The 25,008-nt window shown below is 45.9% G+C and overlaps 1 protein-coding gene across 4 annotated transcripts in view; it reads left to right on the top strand.

The window, feature by feature from the left end:
• VILL (villin like) overlaps positions 1–25,008 on the top strand; it is a 59,073-nt gene continuing 34,065 nt past the window's right edge. Inside the window, exons 1-2 of one of the 4 annotated variants that reach the window (XM_061586318.1) lie at positions 30–89; positions 7,349–7,464. Coding sequence is in view for 1 of the 4 variants with exons in the window: in XM_061586315.1 (XP_061442299.1) it covers positions 24,779–24,863 (85 nt within the window). In the remaining 3 variants the exon portion in view is untranslated. Of the gene's footprint in view, positions 90–7,309; positions 7,465–24,738; positions 24,864–25,008 lie in introns of those variants that run through there. The other 3 variants (XM_061586320.1, XM_061586317.1, XM_061586315.1) reach the window with 3 other exon arrangements.

The following is a 25,008-nucleotide window of genomic DNA, read 5'->3' as shown; positions in this document are numbered from 1 at the left end:
ACCCTTTCTTTTCTTTGCACCCTTGGCTGACCCCTAAAGATTTCCTATATGGAATGACAACTTTTAGTAGGCTACTCCCTAAGAAGTAGGTAGGCCTGTAATTCTAAACTATTGGGCTGCAGACACAGCGCAGACGTATGTAGTAAAAAAGAAAAAATACTGTTCAGCCATTTCAAAATACTCTTAACTAATAGTGGCGGGGAGCAGTGTGCTACAGTTTAGGAGCGGGCAAATTCAAATTCTGTCATATTCCATTCTCTGTATTTCTAGGTTTGCAATTTAAAAAGTTTTCATGAAAACCATCAGACTTTAGTGTAAATTTCTTACAATATGCACTTTTTTGTATGCTATTTTTCCAAGCATATACATTTTTGCAGAACAATTTCCTCTAATATGCATTTTTGTATGTTATATTCACTAATATAAGAATATATGTACATGCTTTACCCTAGTATATGCATTTTTGTATACATTCCTTGTGTGAAGAATTGCACTGCAAATATTGGAGACGTGCATTTCAAAGGATGGCTATATTTTGGTTCACATATTGTTTTGGAACGTGTGAACTGAACCGAATTTCCCCAGCTACAGTGCTGGTCTTCCATAAGGTAGGTGACACCAGGCCATCTTTTGGAGATTGGGGAGGGGAGGGAGAGGGAGAGGTTCGGAGAGGGGGAGGACTGCTTGATTTGATTTAATATTTGTATGTCACTTTTCCAACAACCAAATTCAGTTCATAACAAGTAACAGGGCATTAGCAAACAAAAACACTTTCTAATACAAAAGATATATACAACAAAAGTACAACGAATACAATAAATGAATCAAAACAAGATAGAATAGCAAACTCACAAAATACAAAACATTTTTAATGATGTTTTATAATATATTTTGAAGTGCTTTGTTTTTCAGATGTTTTAGAGTGTTTTTACTGTTTTGGTTTGCTGCCCTGGGCTCCTTCTGGGATTTAGGGCAGGCTATAACTTAAATAAATTATTGATTTAAGAACATAAGAACATAAGAAGAGCCTGCTGGATCAGGCCAGTGGCCCATCTAGTCCAGCATCCTGTTCTCACAGCGGCCAACCAGGTGCCTGGGGGAAGCCCGCAAGATTTGTTTATTAACTAATTAGTAATTGCATTGGATTTATTTCCACCCGGAGGGGGCAAGTTCCGTGATGGCACACAGTCACTCTGGAGTGTGAAACAACTCTGCGATTTTCCCCACCAGCCTAACATGTTTGGCTCAAAGGAATGCTATGCCACTTTGAAAAATGGAAATGGACTGCCTTCAAGTCGATCCCGACTTATGGCGACCCCATGAATAGGGTTTTCATGGTAAGCGGTATTCAGAGGGGGTTTCCCATTGCCTCCCTCTGAGGCTAGTCCTCCCCAGCTGGCTAGGGCCTGCTCAGCTTGCCACAGCTGCACAAGCCAGCCCCTTCCTTGTCTGCAACTGCCAGCTGGGGGCAACTGGGCTCCTTGGGACTATGCAGCTTGCCCACGGCTGCACAGGGTGGCACGTAACCCCTGAGCCACTCCCTGTGGAGGTGATATTTAGCTGGCCCTTTACACCAAGGAGACATGAGTAGGGATTTGAACTCACAGACTCTGGACTCCCAGCCAGGCTCTCCTCCCCACTGTGCTATACCAACCACTTTAAAGTTCCCATAATGCCCCTGGGCTGGGCACTCCCAGAGATTGTAAATAATTTTAAATGGCTACGCCCCCTGTGCCACCATATAAGCCTGGGATTGGCAGTGGGCATTCACTGGCATTAGAAGGGCTGTGGAATCAGATCCCTTCAAATCTGGGGCCAGGGCTGGGGAGTCGAGTTGTGGGGACAGCAGCCAGGCACAGCAAAGGGCCCCTGTTCGTGTAGTGAACCCCAAATGATAGAGAGCGGTATTCCATGCTAGTATTACTCAGAGCAGACCCACTTAAGTTAATAGACATGACTAACAGGTTCAGTGGGTCTTCTCTGAGTAGGCCTTAGTTGATTACAGCCCGCACCATTGTTCCACCTAGCTCAGCACTGTCGACACTGACCAGCATTGGCTCTCCGGCGTTTAAATACATGAAGAGCCCTGCTGGATCAGGCCAGTGGCCCATCTTGACAAGCATCCTCTTCTCATAGTGGCCGGCTAGATGCCCATTATGGGATGCCCACAGGAAGGACCTGAGTGCAAGAGCAGTCTCCACTCCTGTGGTTTCTAGCAACTGTTATTCAGAAGCATACTGGCTCCAGCAGTGGAGGGAGACTGTAGCCATTGTGGCTACTAGCCAAGTTGCAGGCAGGCATCTTTCCCAGCTGTACTTGGAGACTTGGATCTTCTGCATGCAAAACAGATACTCTCCCACTGACTTGCAGCCTTTGCAAAGTTCCTGATCGTGCACAGATAGCCTCACTCACACTCCGTCCTTTATACTGTTTGTGTGTTAGATATATGAGAGGCTGCAGGGGAGGGAGGCTTCTTTCTTTCCGCCTAGTCCTACCTCACAGGAGTGTTGTAATGATAAAATGGGGAAATACACCAGATCTTGAGTTCCATGGGGGAGCAGCGAGACCCCCAAGTTGTAGCTTAAATGAAACCCAGCCTTGTGCCACGTTATGCTCGTTTTCCCACTTAAATTGCAGTGGAGGGAACAGAAGGGAGCGAGGATGGCTGAGTCTGTGGGATTTTTAAAAATAGGGAGGAAAGGAAGGGGAAGGGAGGGAGGCAGCTATGTGCTTGCCCTGAAATTACAGCCGTGAATATCTGCCAATGTTGTAAATGACAGAGTGTCAGGAGCAGAATGCCAGAGACCTCTACAGGGGCAGGGATTTTGCTTTGGTGTGAAAGTGCAAGATCAAAACTGGCTGGAGCAAGAGAGAGCCACTCCCTAGAGGAAGGCATGGAAGGAAAAAGCGCCCAGCCAAGCCCCTGTGCAATGGAACAACCACCCTTCCCCACGGCAGGGAGACGTTTCCTGGTACGCTTTGTATATTACCCACAGCTTTGACTCCACAATAGGAAAACCTCCTGTGGTCTCTACCGCTTGCCAAGCTGCGGGAGTGGGGCACTGATGGGGGAATGCAGGTTTCAAGTTTGCCTTAATGGTGCTGGTTTTCCTCTCCAAGGGTACCAGTTCTTAAGTTTAGCTGATTCAAAAAAAAAATAATAATCATTGTACTGAAATGGCCAATGCTCTCCTGCTATTGATACAGAAATGCACAGTGATTGGCTCCACTGCCCTTGGGTCACAGAAGGGCTGCACTCTTCAAGTACATGAAAGGTTGTCACACAGAGGAGGGCCGGGATCTCTTCTCGATCATCCCAGAGTGCAGGACACGGAATAATGGGCTCAAGTTGCAGGAAGCCAGATTTCAACTGAACATCAGGAAAAACTTCCTAGCTGTTACAGCCATATGACAACGGAACCAATTACCTAGAGAGGTAGTGGGCTCTCCGACACTGGAGGCATTCAAGAGGCACCTGGACAGCCATCTGTTGGGAATGCTTTGATTTGGATTCCTGCATTGCGCAGGGGGTTGGACTGGATGGCCTTATAGGCCCCTTCCAACTCTACTATTCTATGATTCTATAAGACTATGGTCACCACTGGCTGAGTTCCTCTGATTGCACCAAGAGGCAGTGCTTCTCCTTCCTCTGTTTTGTCGAATGTTAGATTGCCAGCTCCTGCAGGCAAGGACCTCTCCTCTTCCACTCTGGAAAGCAGGTGTGGGGGACCTTTGCCCCTCTGGATGTTGCTGAGCTACAACTCCCATCCTCCCTGCCCATTCTGCTTGGGCAGATGGGAGTTGTAGTTCAGCAACATCTGGAGGGGCAAAGGTTCCCTATTCATTGGCGATCACTCGTGGCCGAGTAAGATTGTCTTCCAAGATAAGTGACTGTGGAGGCCAATTCTGGATCCACACAGCCTCCCACAGTGAGGACATAGGTTTCCAGATGGAGGATGGTTGTGATGAAGATTTGTTTGACGTGCCTTCCGCGTAGCTCATTTTTCCCATTTGCGCTGTATTTGTGCTTCTTCAAAGTCCACAGCACCTTTGATAATAGCCGATCTCCATTTGGGACGTTCATGGGCCAAGACTTCCCAGTTCTTGATGCTCATGTTACATTTTTTTAGATTCGTTTTAAGAACATCTTTAAACCTCTTTTGTCCACCACACCTGCTGTGAAGCATCATGTGCCCTATATATATAAATATAACATCATAATAGGCTTACTCGTGCCATGAAAGGAAGAAAGAACAGGAGTAAATAGAAGCATAGGTAGCATCTCGTTTTCCAGTCTGATCATCCTGTTCCTCTCTCCTCTTGTTCAAATCTGGCTTGCAGGCCAGGTGTGTAAACAGAAAACATATCTATAGCCATGCACCTCCAGCACATATGGCATTGCCTGCTCTCTTTAGAGCCCCCACTGAGAAGGCCTGATCTCGTGTCACCACCCTCTGCACCTCCTTCAGAGAGAGAACATGAAGAAGGACCTCAGATGGGGCTTTTTAACTTAGAGAAAAGGCAAACCAGAGGTGACAGGACAGAATTATATATAAAATTATATATAACTTTTATATATGTATAAAATTATGCATGGCATGGAGAAAGTGGAGAGCGAAAAGCTTTTTCCTCCCTCTCTCATCACAACAGAACTTGTAGGGATCCAGTGGAGCTGGATAGACAAAAGTATGTCAGCACATAGTTAAAACTGTGGAATTCGCTCCAAGATATATTGATGGCCTGATTCTCCATGAAATTGTCTAAGCCCCTTTTAAAGCCATCCAAGGTGGAAGTTGTTGTTGTTGTTTATGAGTTGCTCTTTTTTGTTTTTCAAAAGTGAACTCAAACCGACTTACAAACATTAAGAACCGATATAAAAACAACCTAAAATATTATACAAAAAAAGAGCAAAATCCAAATCATCCCCACCCCCGCTAAAAAAAATATGCAGAGAATCAAGCTCCAAAGGCCTGGGTGAACGAAAAAGATTTTGACCTGGTGCCTACAAGCATATAGTGATGATGCCAGGTGTGCTTCCCTGGGGAGAGCAACATTCCGTTGGGAGCCCCCACTGAGAAGGCCTGATCTCGTGTCATCACCCTCCGCACCTCCTTCAGAGGGAGAACATGAAGAAGGACCTCAGATGATGAATGCAGGGTCCAGGTGGATTCATATGGGCAGAGGCAGTCCTTGAGGTATTGGGGTCCTGAGCTGCATAAGGCTTTAGAGGTCACAACCAGCACTTTGAATTTGGCCCAGAAACTAACTAGTTAGCTGTCATGAAAAACAGCTATTGATATGTACTAGCTCCAGTGTTGGAGGCAATATACCTCTGAAATACCTGAATTTTAAGCTGCATTGCTTTGAAATGAGCTGCTTGCTCCCTCTCATGATGAGTAGAACAGAATCAATTACACGAGGGAGACTCCAACTGCATTTAGAAGTATGCATGCACCATATCACATGAGAGAAGGCAAAATAGGCTATTTCATCTTCTAGCCTGATTAGCCTTGCAAAAAGCTCAAGAATTAGTGTACCCATGCCAGTTTGGCATTTGTCAGCACAGACTTCACTTAGGCCAAATTTCCAAAGAATCCTGGCTATGTGGTTCAAAGAGAACAGGATTGAAAGCACAGCAGGGAGCACTGCCTGGCTATTCTTGGGTGGTCTAGGGCAGGTCTTTGTTGGGCACACTGCCACTGCTGAATCAGAGGACAGAGGTGGTAGCAGTGGCAGGGTTAAATCAGGCCAGTCTGAAGTAGGCAGGATGTGATTATCTCTCCATCAGAATTGATTCCTTCAAGAAAGCCACCTGGATCCTTCACAATAAATGTAATGAGTTTATTCTTTCTCCCAGCCCATCTGTCCTTGCACTGTCTCCTCGTGCACCAACTGTTTAAATTAAGGAGGTAGGCTCTCTGGGGCAGAGACCTATCTCATGTTTTGTACCTCTGTAAAAATGAATGAAATAAAAAGTAATTTTTTATTGTGTTTGCTCTAAATAGTGACAGGGCTTTTGCAGACCATCACTAAGTGATGGAATACAGGAAAGCTGAATGAAATTTGACACATTTAAAATTGGGGATTAATTTTGCAGCATTTTAAATTGACATGTTTCGATTTGATGTCAAAAGAAACTTTAAAAAAATCATCTCAATCATAATAATCTTTACATCCTTAGGATCAAGCTTACACCATCTCAGGTCTGCCCACCTACAACAATGTCATAGAATAGTAGAGTTGGAAGGGGTCTATAAGGCCATTGAGTCCAACCCCCTGCTCAGTGCAGGAAATCAAATTAAAGCATACTCAACAGGTGGCTGTCCAGAGGGGCCTCTTGAAAGCCTCCAGTGTTGGAGAGCCAACCACCTCCCTAGGCCATTGGTTCCGTTGTTGTATGTTCCTAAACTGTTCTAAACTGTTCCTAAACAGTTAGGAAGTTTTTCCTGATGTCCAGTCGAAATCTGGCTTCCTGTAACTTGAGCCCATTATTCCATGTTGTGCACCTTGGATGATCGAGACGAGATCCTGGCCCTTCTCTGTGTGTCAACCCTTCAAGTACTTGAACAGTGCTATCATATCTCCACTCCATTTTCTTGTCCCAAGGCTAAACATGCCCAGTTCTTTCAGCCTCTACTCGTGTCCTGGGTAAGGATGGGAGAGAAATTTGATTCAGTTCACATTTAAAGCTGCATTTATCAAATTTGCACTTTCCAAAACCCTATGAGAACTGAAACACAGCCATCCTTCAAAATTCACACTTTGTCCGAATTTTGCGATGCACTTCTCCAACCAAGCAATGCTTACAAAAAATTCATAGATCAGGGGAAAGTGTGCACAAAATGAATATACTGGTGAAAATAACATACCAAAATGCATTGTGTTCGGATGAGTTGCTTGCAAAAATGTGTACGTTAGTCAAAACTGTATACAAAAAATGTATTTATTAGGAGAAGTTCACACTAAAATGCTGAAGAATTTCCGTGAGGATTTTTTAGGAGAAAATCTACAAAGTGCTGAAGAAATGTGGAGACTCAAATTTAAGATTAGAAAGAGAGAATCAAAACTGACAAATCACTCCATCCCTAGTCCTGGGTAAAGTAGAGGGGGGTCTGCCTAATTGTTCCAGCAAACAGTGGAAACAGCAGCAACGTGTCATGGCTCAGGGAGTGGCGAAACTCTAGTTGGACAAACGTCCCAGCTGTTCCTGGCTGAGGAGGGTAAAGCGCTGTTTCACTGATTCTCATCTAAAAGGAGGGGTGTGGCCCAGGGAGGGGGGGCAGCTTCCACCGGCTTGGTGAGTACATTATTAAATTACCTTCCTCTTGGCCATGCCCCCTTCTGCCAGAAGGAGCACAGGAAGAGAGAGTGTCAGGAGCCAGGTTGGAAGGAGCTCTGCTTGGTGAGGTGGTGCTGGCAGGGGGGAGAACAGGAAGCCAAAAAAGAACCGGCCTCAACATCAAGGTAAGTGGATTCCCCGGAGTTCGGTTGGCAATGGACAAAGCTCCTTCTTTTGCTACAGATCGTTTGACAGCAGGGCTTGGATTCTGGGCAAAGCGCTGCAAAGTCATCATCTAGGATTGCCATCTTTTAAAGGCATGGAGTCCAGCGAAAAGCCTCTGTTAAGGGCACGGGAAGGGCTTGCAGTGTCCTTAGAAACTGGTTTATTTGGCCTGAAAAAGGAAAAAGGTTCCTGCGTCCCAAAGGTTGCCGCCCAGGTTTGATTTGAAGCCTGTGCTGGGTATGTAGATTGGTGTCTTTTCCAACTGAATTTAAGGGGGTTGCCATGTTACTCTTCAAGGCATACTCCTATGCCTTGAAGAGTAGAGTGACATCAGGCCAAAATGCAAGACGTGCAGACTGCAGCCTCTCCTGGCGTTTTTTGAGGGGTGGGATGACACCGTTTGGGTTTCTTCTCTCTGTGGTGTCACTGATAAAAGGGAAAAGGTGGCTGCTGATTCAACTTGAGAAAGTTCTGTTTCTTCACACCATTGGGAATCGTGTTTTTCAGACATTTTTGTGGTGGCAGTGGGGAAAATACTTCCAAACCGCTGTGAAACTTGTGAGCAAATTTCCAAGACGATAGCTCGGTTTGTCTTCTGACTGGCTAGTACAGTCTAATTGCTTTGACTTTCACACAACAAGCAATTATCTCTGTTTTGTGCCATGTCGGTGACTCATCTGACTTGGGGCAGGAGCATGCTTGAATTTAAAAATTAGATGTTCTGTACGCTTGTTTATTTCAGAGGGTGGGGGAGTTTGTCTAGATTGTCTTGATTGATAAAGGATTCCTGTAGCTCGAGTAACAGATCGGTCAAATATTGCAGCTTGTCGTTTGTCCATAAAAATATATATGAAATAATTGGACAGCACAAATGCAATTTCAAAGACCCTTGTAGCCAGCTTTTTCTAACCTGGTTCCTTTCCCTCTGTAAACCCTGTTAATTTGAGATGCAAAGATCTGGGCTCTTTATATGACATTTAACTTCAGGGTTATGCTGGATAGCTGGTGTTTGTTTTGTTTTTTTAAGGCAGTGCTAGCTAAGAGCACAAACTGTTTAATGTAGAAAAGAGGAAGTTGGGTGTGTTTGCTTTTGAGCATGGGAAGCTTTGTTTTGTAAAATATAATATTGACAAAAGGTGCACTTGGGCTCATTTTTCACACAGTAACTAAGGCAGAATAGTGGCTTGCTGGTAGGCCTTGACCAGACAGCTGTTGACCACCTTGCCCTTCTAGTACTACAAAATTCCCAACCAAAATGGCGGCAATAGGCCAAGATGCAGGGCCACATTCTTCCTTGGACCCCATCTTCTGGGGGGCCCTATGCCAATGGTGGATGTGGCCATCCTACACTCTTCCACATACACACACACAAAGAGCCAATCCCCACCTGCAGCTAATCCGTATTGATGATCTGAGGGGTAGGATTATCACCCCCTCTCCGCTCATCAAATTATTGATCTGATGACCAAGAAGGAGGCAATTTTCATCCCCATAAAGGCGCTGAGCTCTGCCCATCCCAGCCCTGTGTCTACTTTATTTGCTTTTGGCCACGACCACCCAAAAAAAAAATTGGCTTGGGGTGGTTGCAAACCAGGTCCCCTTGTTCCAAATGAATGATTGGCACCTCCTTTCTATAGACACGTCATGTGACTGCACAAAGATGTCACTGGTACAACCTGTGTGTGTGTGTGTGTGTTCTGACAGGGACATGAGTAGACCACCCCTGATGAGACGTATCATTGCTGCCAGTTTCCAATTGTCCCATGCAGCTTGTTAACCATGTGACAAACCAGGGGTTGCCAACATGGTGACCACAGGCACACATGTGCTCACAGACAGCTTCCCTGGTGCCCACAGGGTCCGTCCGTCCCCCGCCGCTAAGTATTCTGTTGATACCATAGAATGCATTGCAGTCTATGTTAGGTTGTGCCCACAACAGTTTGCAAATGGTCCCCAAAAGGTTGGCACCCCCTGTGATAAAAAAATGTCACCATTTGTCAGGCATTTTGTGCCGGTGGGGAGAAAATAATGGTTCCCCTGCCCCCCCCCAGTAAGTTCCGGCAAGCACTGGCTATGGGGTGTGTTCACAACCAATTGAAGGCAATCCTGTTCACCCAGGCTTTCCTAGATGCTTAATACTATAGGTGCTGTCCAATTGTGATGATTTTGCTGGTTTTCTTGCTGGTTATTTGTATTGTTATATCTTCATTAGCATATGGACTGCTTTAGAGTTTCTTTCTGTAAATGAAAAGCAATACAGAAATCATTTAATAAAGAGAAAGGGGATTGTGTTGTGGAAATGCATGTAACCCGAATCCCGACAGCCCTATCTTCTAAGGAATATGATCTTGGGGAAAGGGGTGATCTGGAGAGTGGAGGCATCTGGGGGAGGAGAAGTGCTGAACAAATCCACTTCTGGAGCACTCTGGGCCCCCATCTGCACTAGACGTTTAAAGCAGTATCATACTACTTTAAACAATCATGGTTTCCCCCAAAGAATCCTGGGAAGTGCTGTTTGTTAAGGGCGCTGAAAGTTCTTAGGAGACCCCTATTCCTCTCACACAGCTACAAATCCCAGAGTGGTTTAACAATCAATCCCTCTTCCCAGGGAACTCTTAGAACTGTAGCTCTGGAAAAGGAATAGGGCTCTCCTAACAACTCTTGGGACCCTTAAAAAACTACAGTTCCCAGGATTCTTTGGGGGAAACCAAGAGTGTTTGAAGGAGCACGACACTGCTTTCAATGGATAGGGCCTAGCAAGTGAAAGTAGTATGTGAGGACAGAGGAGCAGCAGTAAAGTGGCCATCAGAGAAAGCATTTACCCTGCCCCTTTCCTTTGCTGCTTCTCCAGTCCAAATCATCCCCTGCCGGCACTAGCAGCTGCTGGCACTAGACGCATTTGGATGTGACATACAGTTTAGCCCCAAACTTCACAGTTGAACAGCGATTTGAACCTAGATGTCTTCAGTCTAACACTTTCCCCACTACACTGTGCTCGCACTAACTCTCTGCAACCCTTAAGAAAGTCACTCTGTCTAAACATCAGCCCAGTATGGGGATAGAGGTACAGATCTACCTTGCAAGGTTGTTGTAAGCCTGAGGGAAACATTGTGGCGCTTTGATCTGCTCCAGTGCTTCCCAAGTGCTGCCGATGATTGCTGAGCACTGAAACACTGGAGTGCTGCTTCCTGCTCCAGTGTTCGGCCCAGAAGAGCTGCTGTGGCTGCCTCTTGCCTGCGGCCAGACATCTCCCTTCCCACCAGTGGGAGACCTGCCTGGGTTCCGCTTACTGGCTCTGCTCTGCCCAGCAGCCCCCAAACCCGGGACTGCCTGCTGCTCCTGTTGCTGACATGTGTAGTGTGAGTGGCCACGCCCACTTTTGACCACACCCACTGCTGGCATGCAGCCCCTGGAGGGGTTTTTAACAGGCAGTGAGGCCCTCAGGCTGTAAACAGTTAGCCACACATTGTTATAAGGCTTATAGGTATGTAATCTGGCTCTTATTATGTATTTGTTTGTTTGTTTATTTATTTATTTATTATTTGATTTATATCCCACCCTTCCTCCCAGCAGGAGCCCAGGGCAGCAAACAAAAACACTAAAAACACTTTAAAATATCATAACAGACCTTTTTAAAAAAAGTTTTAAAAACACCTTAAATAAAAAGGGTAAAAAAAATTGTTTAGGAAAAATAAGGATTTTTTTTTAAAAAAAAATAGTACTTAGAAAGTACTTACAGATCAGGGCTTCAGTGTTCCTTCCAACGCAATTTTCAAGGCTCCTGGAGCGGGTGCCATGGAGCCACCCTCTAAACACTGGCATCGCTTCCATTTACCTGGATGGCGTGGGGGCAGGGCAGCAGTGAGTTTGGGGCTGCACAGGTACAAGGGTGGAGCCAATCCGGCACTACCACTGGTGCACCCATGCAGCTCCAATCTCACCCCTGCCCTGCCCTGCCCTGCCCAGCAATGGCCAGGCCAGTGTCAGGAGGGCAGCTCCACGGCGGCGTTCCACCATGCCGGCCGCTCCTGCAAGGCTCTGATGGGAAACCATTCCGTGGCACCCTTTTTCTATTTCAGTGGCGGCTCCATGTCAGTGAGGCCGTGGAATCCACCCTGGGTTTTAGCCCGAACTTTCAAGGAGCTGTCCAAGGTGCTTTCAGCCACCACTGCCCGATTTTAAAAAATAAATAAATTGAGCATTGTACCTGCCTCCTATCTAGAGCAGGCTCACAGTATTTTTGGAAGCATTTAAAGCATATAGGCTTCGATGGCACCTCCTGTGCTATGCCTTCAAATGAGCACAACTATGCTGTTGACTGTAAGTGACTCATGTTCCTTTCAATGGGATATCGCAGATCTGCACAATTGTGGGTTACAGAGAGGTGCTGTGAAGGATTCAATAGAGACATACCTGTTTTCCTTTCCGCCTCCCCTTTCTGGATCTCGGCATCCTTTTAGACATGAACAGCAGCAGTTCAAGGGCGGCTTTTTTGTGAGTTCAATCCACAGAGCTATTGTAATGTTTCAAGCGGGAAGGGGGAGCCCTCGGACCCGAGACCCACTCTCCCTATTTGCCTTTGAGGCTGTCGCCAGGCCACACCCCTCACTGGTTTTCCTTCACACCCTCCTGAAGTCTTTGCCGAATGGCAGCATGTCCTTGAACTCTAATAATGTCCCTTGCTTGCTTGGACGGATGGATGGAGGACAAAGAGAGGCGTGTGAGCAGGTGTGGGAACTAGCTGGCTGTACAAAGGTGAAATTCACATTTCTTGCTCCACCCACTTTTGCTTCTGGCCACACCCACCAGTGGCATGTGGCCCTTGGAAGTTTTCCTAGGAGGGCATGCGGCCCCCGCCCCTAGTTTCAAGGCCTGCCACTATACAGACAAGGCAGATCGCACAGGGGTTGCCCAGCTGTCACCAAGCCAGAGTCAGTGGCTAAGAGTCCTCGCAAAGGTCCTCCGTACACGATGTGGTGGATGTTAAGAGTAGCCCCATGGAATGACCTCACAGGGAAAAAGCACTCTAGAGCTGAACAGAAGTTTCTTGGAAGACATTTTGGGAGAAGAACTTCTGAGAAATTTCTTTGCAGAATTTTCTCTGCATATTCTCCACTATTTCCCTCCCGGTATCCACCATTTCTCTCTCTCCCTCCCTCCCCCCCCCTCTACACGCACACAGAGAGACTGCAAAATGGTGTCCAGGCTGCCAACACAGTTATTGCTGTTGCTACTTTTAACATCAGGGCGGGTTGGGGGTGGTTATGAAAAAAGAGAGGTGCTCTGATGCTGTTGCCACTGGTAATGGTGAGCCCCACCCTTGAGAAGTTGTTGGAGGATTTTTCATCCCCCAGAGAAATTTTGTGGAATTGTTTCCCCCCCCCCCAACTTTCTCTGCTGACAAAGTAGGAGGGAGAATTTCAAGAACCTGTTTGCACACAGCTCTCCTTCCCACACGAGGACTGCAATGCAAGTTTGTCCCCATTTATTTTCAATAACAGGATCTGGCTGATTTTTGCTCCGATAAGCCCCGGAGAGGAGTCATTTGCAGGGCCTGTTCTATCCCGTTCCTGCTGGTGCTGAGCAAAACCTGATGGACTCCCCCCTCCCCAAGCAAGCAAGCTCTTCTCCTCCCTTCCTTTCTCTCTGGTTTGCTCAGCGCTGGCTGAGACCGCTCCCATGGCATTCTCTGCTAAAGACTTGGTGGTAACGGTTGCTAAAGCCTTCCCAGTTGGGTGTGAGAAGTCTGTAGGCTTCGGAGCAGAGATGATCCATTTGCTTTCTGGCTGATTCGCCCCAAGGGGAGGGAAGCAGAGCATGCATCACCATTAACGACAACATGAATGGAGAGGATCTGGTAGCAATGACTGCCTGCCCTACCACAAATGATAAGAGAAGCACTCTCATGCCACAAAATGTGCAGAAATTCAACTGATGTTAAGCAGAGGGGCCCCTAACGGGGGGGGTGTCTGAGCTCTACCAGGACACCTCGCTGGGCTGCAGACCATTCTTTTGCATTTTATTTTATTCTGTATATCAATCTATCTCAGTCACATTCCACCTTTCTCAACTGTCTTAAGGCACCTTGCAGATATATTTATTATTTATTTTATTCCTAAGATTTATCCCCCATCTTTCAGTCAAATTATCCTCAAGGTGGCTTGCAACAGGTGGCGGCGGCGGCAATTAATAATAATAAACCGAGAGCTACACATTCCAGCAGGTCTTGGGGAGAGAAAGAAACAAACTCCCTCCAGCTGTTCCTTCTCTGGCCAATGGATGGGGCCATGCTGGTCTTCTCCTTGCTGTGATGGTCTCCCTGGCTGGCAGGGAGTGTGACCCTCTCCCTGTTGGCTGATGGCAAGAGGCGCCCAGTGTGTTTGGCTCTGGTTTTACGGTCCCAGAGCAACTGGGAGTTGGAGGTGAGTGGTGTTTTCAGTAGGGAGTAGAGGAACATGCTCCCTGTGGCTGCTCTCTCTCTTTCTGGACGATGGATGGGGCCACGCTGGTCTCCCCCTTGCCATGATGGGATGCAGGAGGTACAACCTCCCAGACAGCAGCCGTTGGGCCCCTGAGTGATAGATGTTCACCTCTCCAAGGCAAAATGAAAGCCAAAGTGCAACAAACTGCAAAATACTCTAAAATGAATAGAAGTACCAGACAGGGTAAAAACAATAAAACCAAAACAGAAATGGAGAAAAAGCAGTTGTAAATAAAAATAAGAAGCTTGGAGTTTAAAAGGCCAGAGCATGGAACAGCATATATGATGGAGCAGAATCACAGAAGACCTCCAGCTGGCAGAGTAACTCCCACTGAGTTGCACCCTTGTGGCTTCGGGTTCAGTGGCCGCCTTCCCCCAAGCCAGGGAGCGAGGAGCCTGTCTACCTTTAAAAAAAACAGGGAGGAGGCATAGCTTAGTGGCAGATCACCTGTTTTGCCTGGCAGAAGATTCAGGTTACCTCCCGGACATCTTTGTTAAAAAGGCTCTCAGGTGGAAGAGCTAGGAAAGTTCCATGTCTGAGTGCCCAACTATATGACATGGGAAACATACACCTCCCTAGAAATGTCATCACGTAAAAGAGTTGGATTATTACCTTACAGACCAGGGTTTGAATCCCCACTCAGCCATGAAGCTCACTGGGTGACCTTGGGCCAGTGACTCTCTCCGCCTAACCTACTTCGCAGGGTAGTTGTGAGAACATTGAAGAAAGTGAGAACCATGTACACTGAGCTCCTTGGAGGAAAGATAGTATATAAATAATAATAATAATAATATATTATTGTTATTAGTAGTAGTAGTAGTATATTCTCTGCCCTCTCCCCTACAACAGCCAACAAAGCAGGATCATGGGGGTAGAGAAGCCCACTCAATGCTATCATGTCACCTTTTTTAAAAAAAAAAAAACTACCAGGGCCACACAGGGAGCAAGGTGCGTCAGTTGCCCCACATCAGTCTCTACACAGGATGTACCTCAAAGACTTGCCACTGACTCAGTGGAAGCTACCTGGCTCGATGGACCAGTGTTTCTGACACGGTCTAAGGAAGCACTGCATATTCACAGGGGTAATTCCACATTCCACACTGAGCCTGGTTACTTATTAATGTAAATCCTTTCAGTCGCTCCAAGAAAGCAGTGGCTTAAGACAATACATCAACAATTTCTGCATGGGGGTGATTAAGGATGGGCGAGCAATTCGGTTCAGTTTGCATTTCAAGCCAAATCTATCAAATCCACACTTTCTGAAACAATCTGAGAACTGAAACACAGCCATGCTTCGAAATTTGCATTTATTCTAATTTTGCAGTGCAGTTTGCCAACCAACCAAAGTTTACAAAAATGCGTATGTGTAGTGAAAGTGTGCATAAAAATAAATATATGAGTGATAATAACATACAAACATGTATTATATACAAGAAATTGCTTGCAAAAATGTGTACATTATTCAAAACCGCCTAAAAAGGTGTTTATTAGGAGAAATTTGCACTAAAATGCTTCAAAATTTTTATGAGGATTTTTTTTTAAAAAAATTGCAAATTGCTGCAGAAATATGGAGAACTGAATTTAAGGCCAGAAAAAACGACAAACTAAGAGAACCAAACTGGACACATCTTTCCATCCCTAGAAGGGATAGACTGCTTTAGCGAATTGGGGTTAAAACAAAGGCTCTGAGATCTCTGTTCAGCCCACTGTTTGTCCAATAACTAGCAACGCTGTGCCAAAGGGTGCCTTCCAATTTCTCAAAACTTTTCCCCACCCCACAAAAGAGACCTCCATTTTTCTTCTTCATTCTCAGGCCACTTTAGCATATCTTTCCAATTCTGGCAGCTGTGGGTCTGAGATTACTGTATCATTTCCAGATAGCTGGGAGTGGTGTATGTGGGTGTTTTTCTTTCCATTAAGCATTTTCCCAATACTTTGCAGCCTCCCTGGCTGCTCAAATGTCCTGAACTAAACAAAACTTCACGGGAGAATTTACATTATGTCATGACATTTCCCCCTGATCTTTAAGAGCCTACTAGATCAGGCCAATAGCCCAGCACCCTGCTCTCACAGTGGCTAACCAGCTGCCCATGGGAGGCCCACAAGCAGAACCTGAGCACAACAGTAGTGCCATTAAGAACCCTCAGCCTAACCTACCTCACAGGGTGATTGTTAGAAAAGGTGGGCGGGGTCAGAGACATAGTATGCTGTCCTAAACGTCTTGAAAGAAGGTTGGGCAAAACATGTAAATAAAATACATGTATTTTAAGACCTGAACTTACAAGATCTGAACAGGGTGGTTCATGACAGATGCTCTTGGAGGTCTCTGATTCAGAGGGTCGCCCTAAGTCGTAGTCGACTTGAAGGCACATACCAGCAACATTTTAAGAGCATTTGCTGTGCTTCTTTTTTAATAATGCAAAATATAAGAACGCCAGAAGAGCCCGGCTAGATCATGTCAATGGTCCATCTAGTCCAGCATCCTGTTCTCACAGTGACCAACCAGATGCACATTATGGGAAGCCCGCAAGAAGGACCTGAATGCAAGGGCACTCTCCCCACTTGTGATTCCCAGCAACTGGCATTCAAAGGCACGCTGCCTCCGACAGGGGAGGTAAAACGTAGTTGATAGCATTTATCCGCTATGAATTTCTGTAGTCCTCTTTTGAAGACATCCAAGGTGATGGCTGTCTTTACATCTTGCAGGAGTGGATTCCGTAGGGTTTGAGAAATAGGCAACACTGGGCTAGGCTTGGTCTAAAGCAGCTTACGTGACATTTGTCACTTGCTGAATTTCTGCTCAGCAGCACAGAAGCCCTGGTTAGAGAAACAGATGAGGAAGTCTGAAGCTGGCTGAAGTTTGTGACATACCCACTTTCACTCATATGCTGCAGCCGGAGAGGATTGGCCAGGGCTTGCTTTCCTATGCCTTGTTTGTTCTCTTTGTTTATATATAAAGCCACCGCCCCACAAGATCACTGGCACAGCTGGATCAAGGGCAAGCAAGTGACCTTCTAGGGCTAGGCCAGTGTGCTAGTCTCTGGGGCTTGTTTGATAGCTCTTTCTACTAGCCTCAGAGCCCCAGTCATTAGCATACTTGGAAATAAATGGTGTTGAAATTCAGCATGGCCTTGACTCCTGAGTAATTTGTCAGAGAGATTCAAGTGCATCTTTGAAATGTAGGCTTGCACAGCTGAAGTGGATTAAAGCCCTTTATCATCCTGGCACAACAAATCCACTGTTCAAAAGAAATGGACTTTTTGTGTGTGGTTAGGAGGGTGGCACGGAAAAAGTGAGGGTTGAATGGATGATGAATGTGAGGGTCACCAACCTGTCATCTGCAGGTGCCATGGCACCGATAAAGGCCTTCAGTAGTCACAGCCAGTGCCAGGCAGGGGCCCAGAGCAGCGTACAGCCAAACACCCCTGCTCAATAGGGCTTAATTAAGCCTGCCTGCTCCACCTACATGTTGCATCACTGCGCACACTCACACCTGCCATCACCCAAGATGGCAGTGGGGACGTCAACCCCTTAGGGATGCCCCCACCGTCACCTTGGGTGATGGCAGACATGCATGCGCAGTGTACGGGGTGTGTGCGCTGCCCTGACATAACACGTGGATGGGGCAGTCAGGGTGATAAAGTTCCATGCCACCTGTAGGCGCCTGGGGGCGCTTGCAAGCTCCCACTTTGTGATCTGCAGCAGCTTTGGGTTGCAGAAGTCCCACAAACCCCACACTGCCATGGATTGCCAAATGGGAGCTTCACCCTCCCACCCTAAGGATGGACCCCTGAGGGCCCCCTAGCCAGGGTCCAACCTGGCTGCCCACCAGTGCCAGGTCTACCAGTGGCATTCCCTGGCAGGTAGCGCAGAATCTGAGCTTTCATTTTTTCAAAAAAGTAAATCTCTAACCCTCCCAGAAAAAAAGTCATGGAGAAAAATCTGCAGATATCTTCTGATTTCTGTGACATGAGCCAGCCTGGCTGCTCCTACCTGTCGGTGTTATTAGCCAATGATTGCAGTCAGAGCTGTGATTGATAAGTGAGTTGTTGAACACCAGGCACCCTGGGCTCCTAAAGAGCTGCTGATTTGCTCATCCTTTTAGTGCACTTTTCCTGCTTCCGTCTGTTTTTCTAGCCCTTGAAATTAGTTTGCCCTTTTTTCCTAGCAACCAGGATGCATCTTTCCTGTGCTTGATTCACCTGAGATCAGGTGGTCTCTAGAAATTATTTTCTGCAAAAACTACTACACAATAAGTGCAGATATCTTTTAAAAGAATCCCTTCCCAAAATGGCAAATGCAAAATGTGAACACTTTGCAAAGAGGCTTATATTGACGCCCAGCATTCTCTCAAAATTTGAACTGTGCCCTCTGTAAAAAAAAAAAAGGTTGGCGAGCCCTGGATTAAAGGGGGGATGCCTAAATACCCTGCCAGCAAATCAGGATGAATATTCATTGTCAGATACTGTCCTCTCAAACAAATCTAATCTCTGTGTAAGCTTTCTGCAAGCATATCAGAATGAATGCTCAATAAACAGGGTTTAATGTGCTAAGCATGTGAAAAAAATCAGGAACACACATTTTACATTAACTGAGAGTAGCTTAAGGTCATTGGGTCAAAGGCCAGCTTTTTCTAGGGGATCTGTTGGTGGCCTGCCTGGTTAAAGAATGATGGACACCTGAAGGGAAAGAGCCAAAGCTCAGTGGAAGAGAAGCCCTTTACCAACATAAATTCCCATGTTCAGTCACTGACATTTCTGGTTAAAGTGGGTATGGGGAACCTGCAGTCCTCCAGATGTTGCTGGACTCCAACTTCCATTAACCCCAGCCAGCATGGCCAATGATCAGGGATGCTGGGAGCTGTAATCAGTGGCAGCTGGTGGCTCCATGTCAGTGGGGCAGTACAGTCCGCTCCAGGTTTTAGTCCAAAATGTCAAGGAGTTGTCCAAGGTGCCAAAGCCGCCAATGAAGCTACAAATAAAGAACCTAATAGTCAGGCTCCCCAATAGATGTTCTTGATCATGTTCACAGTTTATTCAGGGTGACAGTGAGGTTCGACAGACCTGAACAGCCCATCACGGGACCTAAAATGGCCTTCAAGTTGTGGGTTAGGACCCTCTATCAAATCGCACTCTGATCTAAGATGGGTCAAAACAGCAGCACAAATGCATGTTTGGGATACAATTTTGTCCTGGATCATAACGGACTAGAGACTGCTGCCCTAACGTATACCCAGAATCCTCTGCAACAAGTGAGGAAAGAATTTTGCATTTCCAGAAATCCCAAAGGTCTGGGCTGAAAGGTCTGTACTGCAATCTTTTCTTCAACAATCAAGATTTATACATCACTTAACCATTGAAACTTCTAAGCTGTTTATAGATAAATGAACAGAAAATATTCATTCAAAAATAGCAATTAAAATCAAATGTTAAAAACAAGTTGTCATCTTTTCCCCCCAAATATCCAGTTTTAAAATATGTACATAATGAAATAAAATCACATGTTAAAATTACTTTCGGTACGGGAGCAGGAAGAAATTGGGGGGGAGGGGGAGATTTGGAGCAGGAAGAGTGAACATTGTTGGTTTTATTGTTTTTAGACCTTGCATTTTGTCCTGTTTTCATCTTGCGCGCTGGTTTGAAAGTGTTATGCTATGAAGCAACCTATACATTTTTTAAATAAATAAAATAAATAATGAATTTTGGGGGCTCCCCATTAGTTGCAGCACCTATTCCAGTGGGGCTTTTTGTTCTTTCGCTGCTAACTGGAGAAGCTCCTTTCGGAGTGCATTGCCTGGCATCTGATGGCTGCCATTTTATTTTTCCCAGAATGCTCCTAATGTAGTAACAGGACATTCTTGGGGATGGGGAAGAAGACAGTCTTCAATAACAGCTACCGTTTTCTTTGTGCTGGCCACCATTATACCCCCAGAATGCCCTTGTAACAAAAAGGAAAATAGCCACCAGTACCAGCCACCAAAAGGCACTCCATTGCCACCCTGGAGTTAAAAAAAAAAGACCTGTTGTAAATTTGTAGCAAGCAAACAGACATGGATGTGCATATGTTCAGCTCAGCTTGTAGCGATGATTACCTTTGGCTACTTGAACCAATGCCAATGATTATACATGTGTCCCTGGAGTCTCTTTGATGTCACATAATCTATGGTCCGTTGCCTGTGAGTGGAGAATCTAATTAGAAACGAGCTAGTGTCATTTTAAGCTGAATGATTGCTTACGAAGCCAGGAAGTGGGAGTTCAAAAAGGTACTTATTTTAGTCCTTGTTGTGTACTAATTGTCCATTCCTTAGGTGTGTGGGATACCTAGACCTATCCCCGGAACCCCTGACAGTCATTCAATCTTTTCTGGAGTACAGTTGGTTTCTCTTCAGATTGTATACTATAGTGGCACCAAACTTTTAGCAAATGGAGCAGACTAACTTTAAAAGTATAGTATTTGTTATTGTAATAACAGTGGCAGGTTTCAGTCAGTGTAGAATTCTACATGTCCAGAATCCAGGCCCAGTTCCAGCTGTGGGCCACTGGCTGAAAGCCCAGGAGCTCAGAGATGCACCTTTCTGGCCCCAGCCCAACCCCATTGGTAGATCCAGTTTGTGGATGTTGCTATAATATAAAATATTCTTTATTTATGTCTTGGAGGCTGGGCCTGGCAACCCAGAGGTCTTCTGTATCTTTAAAAGTTGTGCAGGGGGAAGGGAGAATTCCACCTTGTGGTTTTTCCCATTACAGTGTTGCAAGAACACCTGCACTTGGCTGACTTTCTCTTCTCTTAAAGATACAGAATCATTCTCAGGCCCTGAGCCTGGCAACCCTACACAGGCCAGGAAAAAAAGAATAGGCCACAACCAAAGACGCAAACTTTTATTGTATAGGCAGAGAACATTCACAATAGGCTTCTCCCTCCTGGGTTCTGAAGTGTTACAACCCCCAGGGAGGTCTGCAGCACACAATTGCTCTGAAAGTCTTGCTCAACTCTGCAGTGGCAGTCCTTAAGCAGACTACTTCAGAGCTCTTGCGCTGGGTTTTGCTCTCGGTAAGTAGTTTGGGGTTTATGGCCTTAAAAGCAGTTTCCTTTGGCCTCTGTTTACTTGTGTCTTAAAATTACAGGTGTGACTTTTATATGAGGCAAATCTCTTCTCCGTATCCTTGGGCACCAAGAGCTCGCTTAGAAGAGCAGGGTGGGGAACGTGTGGCTTTAGCCAAGGAAATTCACGGGGATTATATTTGACAGAAAGGTGACAATAAAGCTGTGAAGGCGACTGCACCTAATGATACTGTTTTGTTCTGTGAATGGCTGGGCAGCTAGGAAGGAAGACAGCAAATCCATTGGTACCTTGGGCCCTGCAAGCGAGTCAGAGCCAGCCACACCTTGGGTGCTGGCTTAGGTCTTTGCTCAGGGTTAATCTATATGTGACCTTAAGGACACAATTCCAAAAAGTGCTTAGCCTGGTGATGCCTTTCGAAGCAGGCACAAGGAAGGGAGAGATCCAGGTCCATCCTGAAATGTTGAGGGAAAGGTTTGAGCTTCTCTCATCCTTGCAACGGTTTCTTGCCAAGACCCAACAATTGCAATCGATCACACTGGAGTTGCAATTTGTAATATGTTTGTTTACTGGAGCAAATAGCAGCTGGGGGAAAGGAATTTTTTAGGTAGGAAAATAGCATGTGGAAGAGGGTTGGAGCCCCTCTCCTGACCCCATGGTCCCAAACTGGATCAGCTGCTTTTGGTAAATAAATAAAGTTGGCCAATCTAGCCCCATTTCCGAATCGCATGTTTGAAGTTGCATCTAGTTTTGCCTTTATGGCTTCGCCGTTCTGCAGCTCTGGAATCCCCTTTCTACAGCTTGTGGTACGACGGTCCCCTCTCTGCTTTTGGTATGATGTGCACTGGACTGTGTGAGGTTGAACAATGGAAGCCATTACTGGATGGATGAACCTCTTTGGCAAAAAAGTAGGAGCCAGTGATTCTTGCCCTGTGTTACAGGGGACCCTGAGAAACCTGTTGGGACTTCTTCCTGAAGGACAGTTTCACTAATTTGCAAGGACAGGAGTGTCAGGTTTCTGTGGAGCTCCACTCTGTACAAGGCAACAGTGAGGCTAAACAAGCCTGGGCAGTGCCTCACATGAACTCGGTGCTCAACACTGAACATTGATTAGTTACATTTTTCTCCCACCTTTACTCCACTCAGGGCAGTGTACTTAAAATCTCCCTACCACTACTCTGTAGCACCCATTTTATCACAACAGCCCTGTGAGATAGGTTAGGTTGAAAGAGGGTGATGGGCCCAGTTGGGAGTAAAGCGCCAACGCATGTCACAAGTGACTTGAACTAGTGGGAGGCGAAAGACAGAAACACAATCTATTATTCCCTTTGGTGATTCCTTCTCTAAAGTGTTTGTTGTTATTGAAGGCTTTGCTCCTACCCTTCCTCCTTTGTCTTCCTGTCTTTTTTCTAAATTAGTAATGGCTCCCTGAGTGAAGGCCACATGGCTGTTTCAGCATGTAGGACTTTATCTCTTTGTAGTAATAAAACTTGTTTCTTTATTCTTTCAACTACCTGTCTTAATAGACCAGTTATTTCTGTACTCTGCACCAATATATATCCCATACGAAAAACTCGAACAGGCCGAAGGTCATCCAGTGGCAAAGTCAGGATTTGAACCCAGGTCTCCCAAAACCTGTCCCAGCACTGTAACCTCTACACCATGCTGGCTCAAACATACCCCGGAATCTTCTACAACACAGAGAATTAACTTCTGTGGCTGGAAAAGTAGGGTGGAACCATGGAAAGAGTTCTCCATTTTTGGAAGCCAGCGGATAGGTTCGTGGCCTGTCTCTTTCCACTGCAGCCTCTTCTACACTAGGGTCTTCTGAGGCACTGCTCTGCAGCAATCAGCTGGAAGCATCATTTAAGTTCTCCTTGGAACTGTCCCATTACAATCTTGCAGCACCCCTCCACCATGGAAGAGGCAAGCGTAGGCAGTGAAGTCATAGCAATCCCAAGCAAAAGACAAAACAAAAAAAAGTTTGAACGTTTGCTCACTTCTTATACAATGCACCTGTACTGGTGGAGGCAGTACGCCTCTCAGTACCAGTTGCCGAGGTTGATTAAGAGTGCTGCTTTGCTCAAGTCCTGCTTGTGGGTTTCCCATAGGCATCGGGTTGGCGACTGTGAGAACAAGATGCTGGATTAATGTGCCTTGGGCCTGACTGGCAGGTTCCTCCAGCGTTCTAATGCACTAAAATTAGTACAAGAATAAATTGAAAAGAATGAGAAAAAAAAGGCCTGCACAGTGGCCGTTATAAATAATGGGGAAAGGGTCCATTTTTTAGGACATAAGATGGAAGAGAGATGAAGCAATAGGTTACAACCCAGCCAATCACCTGTTTGTCAGGGAAAGGAGAGAAAACAGCTGATCTGTAGAATTGTAGTCTTTTTTGAAGAATCCCACAAGTGTGGGATGGGCAGCGGTAGTACTGAAGAAAGCCCAGGGTTTGGCACCAAACACGTGCCAAATGTATCGCTAGCACTTTGCAAGCCGCACAAAGGAGGTGGATGCTGCCATTGTGTTGAAAGTCAGAAAATATATATATATTGCTGCAAACTTTGATTTTTTTTAAAGATGGAAGGATGGCAGTGGGGAAGGACCATAGCTCAGTGGCAGAGCACAGGGTTTGCATGCAGAAGACCCCGGCTTCAATCCCTCGTAATTCCAGTTGCAAGGGTCAGGAAAGACTCCTATCTGAAACCCTGGGGAGCTGCTGGTGGTCAGCATAGGCCAAGGGCAGCCAATGTGGCGCCCTCCATATGTTGTCAGACCACAGCTCCCATCATCCCTGACCATTGGTCACATTAGCTGGGCTGGTGGAAACTGTACTCCATGGACATCTGGAGGGCATCAGGTTTGCTGCTCCTGGAGTGGCCAATACTGAGCTGGATAGAGCAAGGATTTGATTCAGGGCTCATTCACACGGGAACTGAACTTCACAGTAAAGACGCAACTTTTGCCATCACGATAGATTTGCAAGGTTCACACTTCCTACCTTCAAATCCGCTGTTTTCCTTTCACACAAGTAGGTGTTCCTCTGAAAAGTTTTAGTATCTTTGTTTCCTTGTGGTCCCGCCCCTAATTTTACATGCTTACTCCCTCCAGAATACAATGGAGAAGAGGAGGGGTTTTTTTGGTCAGTTTCATTGTTTTTTGTCAATTGCGTGCCTCTCCCTGCTGGGTTGCAATTGACACAAAACTGAATAGAGGGGGGAGTGAGTGAAAGGCAGCTTTTGCGGGGGGGGGCAGAGAAAGAGAGGGAGCTGGCGATGGGTCATAAGAGAGCCTGCCGACTAAAAAAAACACCAAGGCAAAGCGCCTACACAGAGGAGCGCAGCAAACCTAAGATGATTTTCCCTTTCCTTTTTGCATTAAAATTGGATTGGTTTGATATGGGAAAACTGTGTGATAGCTGCTGATTGCCTGCAACATCATGTGAACCATGCAGATTAAATGGGGATGCAAGTAGCACCAATGTCACAGAAAGTCACCATGTGCAAGGCAGTTTCCTCTGTTCCTGGGAAGATGCAACCTGAGACTGCCAACAGCTTGGAACTGATGTTGATTCATTCCTCCGTAATAACTGAGTGAAGGGATGATCCCATAGAAAAGGGCAAGTGTGGAAACAGCTTGTAATGATTTGATGACTGCATCCTCCTTTCAGCTGTTTCCTGTTGTGGTCTCTGCCAGCAAAGTACTTGATCTTCTACCTACACTGTTTTGAACATGGGAACATTCAAAGACTTTACCTGTCATTTCAAACACCTCAACAAAGGCCAGGAGACAGTGCAAACAGGAAGAACAGGCTTGGGTCAGTGCAGAATTTAAATGTGGAAAGAATGCAGATGGTCAACAAAAGGCAATCAAGAGAGGGTTTCTCGTGTTCATTTGTTTGCTGGGTGCCTAGTATAATAGTTGGCTGGGTGATAAGCAAATATGAAACAGGTGAAAGGATC

The sequence above is a fragment of the Rhineura floridana genome, chromosome 10 (assembly GCF_030035675.1).
Source record: "Rhineura floridana isolate rRhiFlo1 chromosome 10, rRhiFlo1.hap2, whole genome shotgun sequence".
In the NCBI taxonomy this organism is placed as follows: Eukaryota; Metazoa; Chordata; class Lepidosauria; order Squamata; family Rhineuridae; genus Rhineura; species Rhineura floridana.
Note: the sequence above shows the minus strand (reverse complement) of the source record. Positions and strands in the feature narration are given on the sequence as shown.